The sequence below is a fragment of the Lepisma saccharinum genome, chromosome 8, assembly GCF_977018435.1.
Source record: "Lepisma saccharinum chromosome 8, izLepSacc3.1, whole genome shotgun sequence".
NCBI classification, from domain to species: Eukaryota; Metazoa; Arthropoda; class Insecta; order Zygentoma; family Lepismatidae; genus Lepisma; species Lepisma saccharinum.
In genome coordinates, this window is record NC_139236.1 from 12,054,023 (window position 1) to 12,067,491 (window position 13,469).

The 13,469-nt window shown below is 38.0% G+C and overlaps 1 protein-coding gene across 1 annotated transcript in view; it reads right to left on the bottom strand.

Moving 5' to 3' along the window:
* LOC145991370 (sodium-coupled monocarboxylate transporter 2-like) overlaps positions 1 to 13,230 on the bottom strand; it is a 78,981-nt gene extending 65,751 nt beyond the window's left edge. Inside the window, exons 1-2 of the mRNA XM_083127363.1 lie at positions 13,057 to 13,230; positions 4,297 to 4,383 (exon numbers count right to left, since the gene is read on the bottom strand). Coding sequence (XP_082983489.1) covers positions 4,297 to 4,383; positions 13,057 to 13,197 — 228 coding nt within the window. The 5' untranslated portion in view covers positions 13,198 to 13,230. The remainder of the gene's footprint in view (positions 1 to 4,296; positions 4,384 to 13,056) is intronic.
* Positions 13,231 to 13,469: the final 239 nt, after the last annotated feature.

The window sequence follows — 13,469 nt, forward strand, 5'->3', positions numbered from 1 at the left end:
TTCATCATATTACTGATCCTCATCGTCGCGATTAGCAAAAAGTGATAGATAAATAACTCTAAATAAGAAAATAAAAATGCCCTATAGAAGCATACTTATTTCAGGACTTGTCCTACATTTTAGAATTATGTCTAGCCTAGAAAAGAAATTTGAAAGAAATCACAAATGTCTTGTATTTTGGGAATCACGTAACTTCAAATTAGATGGAGAAATAGAAAATCAAAAGGGAGTCTGAGCTAATGTGGTTCCTTGTGGAAGTATGCTTAACAAAGAGTGTGCACGGTTGATACTAGATGTTTTTTTTAAAAAATGTACCAATCCCAGCTCAGAAACAACTTCCCGCGAAAAGTCCGGATATATGTATATAAATGTTTACTTTGTAACGATTTATCGGTACCATGTGTCGGTAAGTTGTTCCAAGTAACAAGTTTCGTTCTAGAAATTACATAAACAGTCCTTCTTTGAGAAATGAGGTATACAATTCTGGTTTGTCGCAGTGTATAGAAGTCTTTTAGATTCCAATAACCAAGAACTTCTCTACTTCATTTAATAATTTGTGAACATTTTCCGTTCCGAAAGCATGGATTGTCCTGACCCCGTCTTGGTGAGAAACGTTCCGTCGTGCATACACAAGTTGAAATCACACACGACCGTGCTATTAATTAGCACTTGGGGAATTTTGAACTCAACAGTTCACTTGAACATTAATTTTTGAGCTGCAGATGTGCCTTATTCTCGTTATACGCTGATATGTCCAAGTAACCTATTATATTTACTACAACATTTTGAGATACATGTCCTACTTTTCGCTAAAGAGTGATCTGATGGCCCTATGTATGATGAAAACTGTTTTCACTTAATTTCTAATATCAATTATTCCAGCATATCATCCAACTTCTATCTCCTTGTTATTACCTCCAATGCTTACACGACTTTTTCTTCGTGCTCGACATTTGTGTTCAGAAATGTTTACAACACCGCAATATCCCACATGTTTGATTTTGATTTGATTTAGTTTATTTTACTTCGCGTTTTGTGCCTCTTGGCTAATTTGCGAAGATGGGGATGAGTGATGAAATGATGAAATTGATGAATGGACATTCACAAACAACCAAGCCCGACCGGGATTCGAACCCGGGACCATTGGCGTCGCAGCGAGATGTGCTAACCACTCGGCCACAGGGTCGGGCACTCCCACGTGCACATAGCCAGCAGCATCACTCTGGAGAAAGAACCATAATGTATACAAACTTGTTCACTACATATTTTACGAAAATATTACAATGTTCGCTTCATATAACTCTGGATTGGAACAATACCATCACGAAACGAAAAAAATACTTGTTGTACAAGCACACTGGAATGAGCGCAATCCTGCTGTGAGTCACTCTGACAGTGAAGGTCACTGACCGAAGGGGTTGGTGCTTGCTACAAGCACGGGCCTTATCTCAGCTGAAGGGAACACGGAAATCTTCATCACGTTTTTTTTTCTTCCCCAGACTAATGGCGAACAGTTACAGGAACGTAAGGAGTAGTATCGTATTCTATTGTAATTGTATTTCGTGACGTTTAAAAGATATAACAATATGTAAATATATTTTGTGACCCACACTGAAATTTTGTTAAGGTTTCATTGACATTTTAAAGCGGAACATTAGGGATCCTTCTTCCTTACGATTTCTGAATAACCGAAGAGTGTGGTGAACGTGAAACTGCTTACAGTTCGCAACAACGATATACTTATATTATCGTAAATACAGATATAGATCGCAGAAGACGTATTTATCAGATATAAATGGTCTCTGACCAGAAAATCTATTACATCACAAGAAGTGAATTTTAAGAGAAATACACCAAGTATCCAACGTAACCAATATTCAGATTAATCCCAAGCTTACGTTTTGGTAATTTTGCGTCGCACCATTAATCTTGCGATAATCACGACGATGAAGGTGATGGGTAATAATACGAATGCAATGCTACATCTAAGCCTCAACAGATTTGTTTCGAACGTGGATCCTCTGGCTTTGTACAGAGTTGCGGTGATTTTTATTCTTATTTTGATTTGGCGTTTTAGGTCCACTTTATGCACAGTAAGACTACTCGGGACTGCACCTACAGTTTAAACTGGAATCCGAACCACTATGTGCCTCCAGCGCGTACCGAACCATGCACTCCTTGATTACAAGGCGACAACGCCACTGCGCCATTGGAAAGGCTGAGAGAGAGAGAGAGAGAGAGAGAGAGAGAGAGAGAAATAGTTACGGTGGCTACGCTAATAAAGAAATGAAAGTAGAAGATTAGAAAGTAGAGTTTGGAATGTCCTGTTGCAACAAAATCGCGACGTATAGTAAATTATGAAGCGAAGTGTAACTTTTTGCTTTGCACCAAAGCATGAAGGCGTGTAGCCGGTGTAGAATTAGGTCCCCACACTATCTTGATCATGGCCGAAGGTGGGGATGATGTGATCAGCACAACGCCCCTGGCTGCCTTTACCCCCATACGTTTTGTCCAGTTACCCACTTTATACGACGCTGGGTGAACGCCGGAGACGCTTGAATAGGTGGGCAAAATCCCGATTCTTCCCGTCGGGATCAAACCCAGATCTCTCGCATGCTAATCAAACACCCTAACGACTCAGTACCGCGGCTCATATAGTAAAGCGTTTGTTATTAAGACAAGAATTATTTTAGCGTTTTGTTGAACGTTTTTAGGGGAATTATTTTCGGGCATATAAAGTGCAGTTGTTGTCTGGTTCCATGCGACAAGTCACGTGACTTTCCTACATTGCCTGTGCCTGTGAAAGTCGAGTTGCTCTTGAGACAGACAGAATCACTCGATGCTCTAAAGGTGCAATGTATGTAGCCTACCCTCCTGCATTATTTACTGCCATTAAAGTCTTACGGGGAAAACATTTTTTCCACCACTGTACTCCCTGCGAGAAAGTAAATAATTTTGAATGGTTTAGAAGGTTTTACAGTTACGTTGTTTTTTCCTCTCGCGGAAAATGTTGCTGTGAAGGAGTGAGTCATTTTGTGTTCTACTGTTTTTTCTAGGTTAGGACTGTTAATTTTCATGCTCTTACAAGTGTTACTAGTTGTTGTGCGAGTGTTGTATTTCCATCCTTGAACTTAATACGAGTAACTTTAAAGCTTAGCGTGTGGTGCCTTTTGCACATACATTTTATCAGCACTGAATTATCTTTTGGCATAAACATGTTTTAAACTAGTCTATCTCCATGTCATGGTTATAGTTCTTGGATGTCGCCGATGATAATTATTGATATCAATATGGGATGTTTATTACCTTCGATGATTAACCACATGCGAAGAGAACGGAAACCTACGTGATATGCTGGAATTCGTCTCAGAAAATACAATGTATATTTGGCAACTTAATAACATACTGCTTTACTTAAAATAAAGAAAATCACGTTGAATACACTAGCAAATACAATTTAGGTGAATGACATTATTACGGGATGAATAGGGTACAGAAAATACTTACTTTTGTACGTCTGTACGTTCATTTTATAGCGTTTCTTCCGAGTAACAGCGGCCGTCTGACGCCACAGATTTGTCAAGTTGAAGACTCCGGCCTTCTTCGGAATAACGATGACCGTGGCTGAAGGCGGTACTGAGAAATCTTCAAAGCCTTCATTGAAATGACCTGGTAATTTGCGGTCGATCCTCCTTCAATATGCTATGAACTTCTCCATCATCGTATCTGTTGTTGATGTGCAAAGCCCCGGCCAAGGAGGATATTTTTAAGGTAGTTTATGCCAAGTTTAAATTCATCTAACCAACGCTTAATCCCTGAATCTTTGCCTAGTATATCCAGTATGTATTCATGGATCTCATTAGTTGAAGTCTCTTTCTGTGGTGAAGTTGCTGAATTACACATCAGTTGTTATTTCTCCTCATTTTGATAAACAGGTTGGACTTCCCTCTGTTCTATTACATTCAAAATCAAAGGAGAGCCAACTAATGGATGTGGTTTATAGTATACTCGTACTAAGGGGAAAAAGTGATATGTGCCAAGCTTAATCTCTCTCACACTTCTCGTTCAGGGTCAGGCTCAAATTATTTCAGTCAGTCTTCGTAAATAATGTCTACGGATTTCGTATGTTATTTGTTAGCTCTATCTCCGAGTTTCATACCAATGAAAACACTGAAAAAATTAGAAAGTCTTCGATTCCGATGTGTAAAGATAATTGTGAAATTTGTAATCATTGTCCCACAAAACATTACAAGATTTTTAACTGTTTTTATTTTCATGATAACTTCTCATACTTACGGTTGAGTTGCACCATGGATAGAACATGCCCAACGTGAATATACCAAATGTTGTACCTATTGTGGATCCTACTATGGTGCCAGATATCTGAGGAAGAAAATATGTTTATATTAGTCATCTGCACGTATATTGTCTAATATGTTATGTGCAAATTGAATTCTAATATGATAGAAGTGGAAATGCATATAGCCTACTGTTTAACGAGGATTTGCCTGCAGTAACATGAATGGTTTATTCTTGATTACTGGTTTGCTTTATTTTACTTCGCTTTTGTGCTACCTTACGCTAATTTGCAAAGATGGGGATGAGTTATGATATGATGAAATTGATGAATGGACACTCACAAACACCCATGCCAGGCCGGGATTCGATCACGGTACCCTTGGCATCGAAGCGCGATGTGCTAACCACTCTTAGTTTTCATTTTAAATCAAACAATTACAGTAAATCTTTACAATTCTTTCAGATATGTCATTCAAGTATTAAATTTAAAAAGTTGGAATAATGTAATTTTCTATAATCTAAAGACATTTGTTCATATTCGTGTATTAGAGTTAGTCCAAAATCCAAGTAATTATAATTTTTCCCACAGGAAATAAAAACATTAGGTATTGTTGTATTAACCACTGAATTGATTTTTGCTTTGTACTTGCGAACAAATGAAACTCTGGTAAGATAATGTATTTTGCTGATACCTGGTTTGGTGAAGTACGACAAATTCTACTAAGCATTGTTCGTAATTTTGACCAAGCTGTGGCTGCTTTCTTACATTCTGTTATCTTATGGGTAATTGAATCAGGTACTTTGCAATTATAACAATTTGGAGAATTACTAAAACCATACTTATGACATCTACCTGCCGTTACAATTAACTTGTTGAATCACTTTGTACCATATAGATAATGCCTTGTTTGTTAGATGTTTCGCCGTTACATTGTTCCATATTTGTTTCCAATTACATTTTGGACTTTCTCTTTCAATTCGAACGGCTATTATATTTGCGTTAAGTTGCTCTCTGTAAATCTGTTTGACAGAAGGACTGTCATAAGTATGTTGCACAGTTCTATAAAATGTATGAATAGCGATCTCGGTATAAAACATTAATTCTCTGGGAATAATTTTTATATCCATTGGTGCTGTTAATGGTACATCTTTTAACAGTGTAGTTATTATTTCTTGCGTGGTGGAGTCAATTAGAGAATATATCGCTGAAAGTCCGCTTTGAATAAATAAAGCTCTTGATTGTATCGCTACACTCTTTAAAGTTCATGCCTCCCCTCTTTTCCGGGAGATATAGCTCGCTCATAGCCACGCGGAACACCGAGTCATGCCAGAGGAATTTGCCAACCTGTTACTTCACCCTAGCTATTTGCTTCGCTGACAAAGTCAATGTCTTGGATAGGTACCAAAGCTTCGATAAAGCGTAGATGTTTACGTATCTCACTTGCGATTTCAAACAAAGAAACCTGAGTTGATTTGCACGTAAAGTATATATATCACTTTTTTGGTTACTAACCGGCTATTATGTTCAATGCTGCCTCTGAGATTTGTATAAAAATGTACACCTAGTATTTTCACTTTCTGTGCTACACGTACACTAGTGTTATTACTAAACAAATTGTTGACTCCCAAGGGTAACAAAAACGATTTGTTTAAATTTAGCTTTGCACTCGAGACATTTTCGAAATATTTCAAATACTTTTGTGCATTCTCCAAATCCCTTTTGCTATTTAACAATAAGGTAATGTCATCCATATAACTACTAACTTGTTTTTGATATGGCAAAATGCCTTCATTTATTTCTTGTAATCTTTTAAGTAAGGGAACCAGTGTTAATACATATAATGCACTACTGAGTGGACTTCCTTGTAAAACACCTCGTTTCATTTTAAATGTTTTCGTAAGACACCCATTAAGTTTTAGTTTTAACTGAGTGTCTCCGTACAAAATTTGTATTCATTTTATAAAGGTATCTCCGAAACCAAAAGCCTTTAAAACACTGTACATATATTTATGACTAACTCTATCATAAGCCTGCGAGAAATCCACTGATAAAATTGCTTTGTTGGCTTGCTGGTTCTGTGTTGTAACAATTACATCACGTATAGTTTGTAATAAATGATTAATTGTTTTTTGAGGATTGCATGCATATTGTGTGTCCCCTATTAGTTTATGCATGTAAGGAATTAAGCGGTTGTTTATGCATCTGCTGATAATCTTAATGTCGCTACTTAGAATTGTAATCGGGCGGTAGTCAGTAACCACTTTGGGTTTCGGTTTTTTTTGGGAACAAAAACCACTATTCCTGTTTAACTTGAGGACCCTAATTTCCCATTCTGTAAGACATCATTGACCCATTGCGTGGAAACATCCCCAAAGAGATTCCGAAAGGTTTGATAAAAGTCTGAGGGCAGGCTATCGTCTGCCGTTGATTTATTTCTTGCCGCTTTGAAAACTGCATTTCTTACTTCGGTGTTCGTAAAGGGTTTACTAATTTCCGTTCGCTCTTCTTCAGTTAGTCTTCCTGTTACTTGGTTCGTAAAGTCCCATTCGGATTCTAAGGGATTATGAGCTTGACCCAATAATTTGGAATAATATTGTAAAAATTTACACTGAATTACTCTGGGATTAATTTTATTCTCTCCTGTGGCATCTGTTATCTCTGTTATTAGGTGACTTTTGGTTTGTATATGCTCTTGTATATATGATATAAATTTGCCTCTTCATCATTATCCAAAGGTAACTTTTTGCTTTTAATTTTTACGATGATTCTCTTCTTCTGTGTAGAGAGAGTAATTTTGATTTAATCTCGTTAATCTAAGGCATATTTACATTACCTTGTAATGCTAGACTTTGTAAATCGTGTAACACGGCATAATAGAAATTATACATGTTGTTAAAGTGTCTACTTTTTTCTATACTATACATTTTACTAATATAAATAATTTTTTGGTTTTACAATGAATTCCCACCATTCTGTTAGGGTCTTATTGGATGATCTACGTCTAACTAGCTCTAGCCAAGTGTCTTTCATTAGCAGTTCATAATTTTTATCCGCCAATACTGAACAATTTAGCATCCAGTATCCTCTTCCCATACATGATTTGTTTTGTTCTAATTTTATTTTTAAAATTAAGGCACTATGATCACTGAAGCAAACGGGAAACGCACTTACACTATGTACATTTTCTTTATAACCCTTCGCTATATAAAATCGGTCAATGCGTGTAGAACTTTGAATTGTAAAATGTGTAAATCGTGATTGGTATCTATGTTTACAATTCCAGGCATCTTGTAACTGTAAACCTTTTGTGAATTCATAGAGTGCCCGAGAAAAATTATAACCAGGTTGTTGATCTTGCCTATCTAGGACGGAATTGAAGTCACCTGCCACTAACGCATTTAATGTATCCGATGTTAATTCTGAACTGAGGATTGTAGAAAAAAATGTTCTCGTTCATGCTTATTGTGACTTCCTAGAGGCGCGTATACATTGCATAAAAACAAAGGACCTAATTCCGCACATATTAGTCTTCCTGATGGCTGGAGGGTAACATTATGTAAATCAATTCTTTGATGCACCGCTATTACTGTGCCTTGATATGTGGCAGTAAAATTATTATGAACCTTCTACCTTGCCAGAGATGAAAAATTGTCAATACCTACCTCTTGTAGGAAGGCTATATCAATATCCGACTGTGTCAAAAAATCATTTAACGCCATTGGTTTATTCTGACTTTGTAATTTGTTAAGGTTAATCGTTGCTAATGTGAATATGTACATTATGGATGTAAGGATCCGATTTAACCAATGCATTAATAATTGTTAGTACTTTACACTTTGCAATTTTTCTACTTTTGACGCTGGGCAGAATAACTCATATCTCTTCGTCACTACCTAAATCAAGAACTGTACGCATTACTGTATCACTTGGTTTGTCCGTCCCTGCCCCTATTAGTTCTAAACTTTTTTCTTCTTTTCCTAAAAAGGGGTCGGTTGAATAGGTTTTTCACTCTTGGATTTAAGCTGTACTTCTGCTGCTGTACTTACCACGTCATCCTTTTTTTGTTTCTTCTGACGTAAGGTCATATGGTCTGTAGCATTTTTCCTCGCTTTCCTGGTGTTTTTTTTTGGGGGGGGTAGGTTCTGGAAATTCTGCTTCTGCGAACATCGAACTTGTAGGGATTTGGGGGGGTCTTGATTCGGGAATTCGATTAGAGTGATTGGAACTATAGATTCATTCCCACTTACACTTTCACTTGCACTTCCGTGCACACTTTCCATGTTACCATCACTTGCATTTTGTTCTTGCTGATTTAACTATGGGAGTTTGGGAATCGTAGTGCTTGCCTTTGGTTCGTTATCTTCAGTGACTACCGTCTGCTCCTTGTTCCTTGTCGTCCTCTGGAGTGGCCTGTCGATGTGCCGGTACTGGTAAAATGGTTCTGGTATTCTGGTCTTTAACAGTTGATTTGTGTGAGGGTGTGAAGAACTGGGGAGTGTATTTTCCACGGCTGCAGCATATCCTGTAGTACGTGTCGACCTTGCCACCATATGCTGGCACTGATGCTGTAAGTGGTCCTGTGCCCCACATCTAAAACAGAGTTTGGGTTGCCCTTCATACGTTCTTCATTTAACATAATATAAGAATGCACCGGTTTTTGTAGAATGATACGGACTATCTTCCTGTCTGTTCTGACTGGATAGGGGAGGGAGGTGGAATACACTTCATCTCGTACTGTTCGTACAGTTTCGTATTTAGACATTTCAGTTATTACAGCACTTTCCAGTAATTCCATGGGAACTAGATGAATACGAAGGAATCTAAGAGGTTTGTCTGCTCTGTGTACTGGAATTTCATATTCTCCCGTGTCATCTGAGAATACGAAAGTTCCCGTACTGCGTGCTATTACATCCTTGCAAAATTGTTCAGTACTTACTTTAACAAACACTTGGTGTTCTACGAAGTCTACTTCAATACTCCAAACATCCGCAACGCGCAATTTCATTACATCTCTCAGCCATTTGTGAATGGCAAGCGTGGTAGCCCTTTGCTGCACTCTTGCAAAGAAAATTGCAAAGTGTTTAACCTTTTGACCGGCATGTCTAAGAAATTACATACGTTCACTTAACTTCACTGCTACAGAGCTTCTCGCTCTGCTGTTAATATATTCACCTGTCTGTAGAAAGTAAATTCCGCGTATTGATTCTACTCTACTTGACGAATGTTCGGGGAGCGCTCGCTAGACACGTCTGCTCTCTACCTCGCCTCGTCGCGGAATGACCGCCACGGGGGCCGGCGCAACACGAATGAGAAGATAGAATATAGATATTGCTAACTATATATTTTATAATTGTAATTATTGCCATGCTTTCTAAAGTACGCACAAAGCTAATTTGACTATATTTATAGATACTTAGCTGGACAAAAGAATTACTGTAGAATTATGGATTTCTAGAAATCTTCTAATCAACATCAATAAAAATTCCCTTATCCACATAAAACTAACAATATATTATATACGAACTCAACATCCCAACTTACCAATATCTCTAACAGTCCAGTTAACCACATACTTTCATTTGACTATATTGTGAGTGTATTACAATACATTTACAAACTTCTTCAAGAATATCAGGAAGTAGATAATATGTTGCTTAAACTTTACATTGAATAGAACAGCGTTCCGGTTCTTAAATATCTGGAACCCGTTCGTTCCGTGTTCAGTTTCGTGAGAATGACAACGTGCCCTTCCGGTTCGTTTAATTATTTTTAGAAACATCATTACATTTTCCTTTTCAGCTTGAACTAAATTGTTAATACTAGTTAATAGTGCTTATTACAGCATTCATATAACTTTCCCGTATGCATGGTGACGTGTAATTGCCGCAAGGGGGTTTAGTAGAGTATGAAGGCGTCTATACTGCCCAAGTTGGAGACAAGTACGGAACGTTGGAACTCCAACCAGACACCATCTGCAGCATCTTCTTCTTTCTAGAATTTCACTTTTACAGTGTTTTCTACGTTCAGTCATCTTTTCCCCTATTAACGCAACCTAAAATTTCAAGTCATTTAGACAAAAAATCCAATCCTTGCTGACACGCAAAATAACAATAATAAAATATATTTCACTTCCCTAAGTTATATTTTTATTAAATATTACTAAGGCAAGGTATTGAAAACATGCACGTATAAATCAAAATGTTTTCCCATTTTGAACAAGCTGAATACCATTCACGATTTCCGTCTTTTTAAATTTTAAAAGTGGGAGAAAATTCCAGTAGACTCTTGTCCAATGTAAATTATATGATTTGATGTTTACGTATCTACATATTTTAATACTTACTATTATTAATTTAATACATCGTATCATTTCTGAAGGCGTTAATCCCGGCGATAGACGAGAAGACACCGTGTTATCGAAAATATAGCGTTCTATTGGGTAATGGCTTGAACAATTTTAAATCTATTACAGTTTCATTTTTGTAACAGTGCAAATATTAGTTCTTTTAAATAGTCGAAATAGGCAAAAATTAAAAGTAAATATAATGTAAATGTAAAGAAGATTTGCATTTTCCTAAAGTTGAATGTGTGTGAAATTCTTACTAGAAATTAGATAAATAATTATCACACACGTATGTATATCAGTGACAGTAAAGGAATAACAATGAAATAATTTTCAACGTTGCTATATACACTGGTCAAAAAAATTAGGGGAGCAAGCAAGGAATCCCAAAACCAGTTCGTAAGTCAAAAGTAGCAATGTATTTTGATTAGGTGAGTGTGTCCTCAACCAGTACAATACATGTCTATTGAGTCATTAGCACAACAGAGTTCTAGGGGTCATTTCTGCAAGGTACTGCACAAAATCAGGAGAACAGCACGGTGATAAGACAACAGAAATGAACAGATACGCAACGGATCCATACCTCTAATAAGGCGTGTGGTCGCCATGAACTGCAATGACAGCTGCACATCTGTTTTGCGTGGAACCAATAAGGTTATCAACTACAGCCTGCGGGATATTCACCCATTCCTCCAGAAGGGCCATTTCCAACTGTTGCAGAGTTGTAATGCGGCGCTGGCCGAGCAGCAATGCGTCTTCCGAGTGTGTCCCACACATATTCAATGGGATTCAAGTCTGGGGAGGACGCTGGCCATACCATTCGTTTGATACCCTCATCCCGTAGCATGGCGTCAACCAGACGTGCTCGGTGAGGTCGGGCATTATCGTCCACAAAAATGAAACGATCACCGATATCTGCAGCCATTGGGACAACATGAGGCCTGAGGATCTCATCCCGGTACCGTAAGACTGTCAAAGTATCGTTCCGGATAATGTGCAGGGGGGTACGTCGACCAACACTGATTCCTGCCCATACCATTAAGCCACCGCCACCATACTGAGACACTTCGCATGGGATAATTGCGAGTCCCACATTCCCTCCAGATGTGAATGCGTCGATTATCTGACTGGAGACTGAAACGCGACTCATCCGAGAAGAGAATTGAACTCCACTGTCCATGTCGGCACTCACGATGTTCCACAGCCCACTGTCTGCGGGCCCTACGGTGTTGGGCATTCAGAGAGACACACACCATTGGTCTTCTTACATAAAGACCCCTTTCCCGCAGGCGATTTCGTACAGTTTGGCCCGAGACTCTTCGTCCTGTTGCCAAAACAAGGTCGCGTTGCAAGTCAGTTGCAGTTTGCTGCCTATTCCTGGGAGCCGACAATGCTAAGTACCGGTCTTCCCTAACTGTTCTTGACCGTGGGCGACCTTGCCCAGGCCTCCTTCGTACTGTACCTGTCTGTTGAAATCGTGTCCACAACCTGGAAATGACACTGCGTGACACACCAAGGGCTGCAGCCACCTCACGTTGTGTTTGCCCTGCTTCCATCCTCCCAGTGGCTCTCCATGCGCTAGATTCCCCTAAATCGTGTTGTTCTGCCATCGTTCGTATTCAACACTACTCAACTGAATCCCACCTGCACTTACGGTCTGCCAGCACCAAACAACCGGTGTTCCCAAGTGACCTCGTGATTGCTCCTCATATCACAAATTCTGCCACGTGCCTTATGGTGTCACTAGAGAGCTCTGCATGCTGATGATTCATCACAGATGAATTGTACTGGTTGAGGACACACTCACTTCATCAACATACATTGCTACTTTTGACTTTCCAACTTTGGTTTTGGGATTTCTTGCTTGCTCCCCTAATTGTTTTGACCAGTGTAGAAAACCGCATGAAGTTAAAGTTACTGATATTACTATGAATCGGTTGAAGAGTAGAGAAAATTTCGACATAATGCCATAAAAAATAAACAAACTTAATCAACACATATTAATCATTGGAAAAATACTGGAAATACAGAAATACACGTGTATAATGGGGTGAATTTGAAAACGTACCTACTTTCTTAAGTCGAGAGTTCCGAAAATTTTGTATTTTTTTAAAAAAATTGCTGACTACTTAAATGACATTTCAGACAGAAATTAACATATTTCAATGTTGGCTTCCTTTCAACCAGGATGTGTTTCCGTTAAACGACTTGGAACATTCAAAGGAACAGACACCGCACAAAAATTTCGAGTAAATAATTTAATCAAGAACCATTACTTACTTACAAGAACCATCCTGATAGAAAAAAAAAATGTTGTCTAAATATTTCGATATCAATAAATTAACAAAATTATATTTTTATTACACACATAATTATTTATTCGCAAACTAAAGTAACTTGAATATAAAATTACCTGCACTAGTGCTCCAAGGTTTTCCACTACGAATATAAGACCAAAAGCTATAAGGCCAAATACAGCTGAAAACCATTTTGCAATATTCACTGTCTGCGCATCTGACAACTTCCATTTCAGACCGACGAAATCTTTCACCATGACGGTTGCTAAGGAATTAAGGCCGGTGGAAACTGTGCTACAAAGAAAATTGAATTGAATTGAAAAGTATTTTTATTTACTACAGAGCGAGATTCAGACTTGGGCTGCTCTACCACCTAACTCTGGTGATCAAAAGTCACAATACATATATTTATAATACTGAAATCAAATATATAACATAACATGAATGAATTTGAAATAAATGAAAAATAATAAAATTTTAAAAGAATGCAATGACATACATTAACACACTCACAGACACACACCCAAAC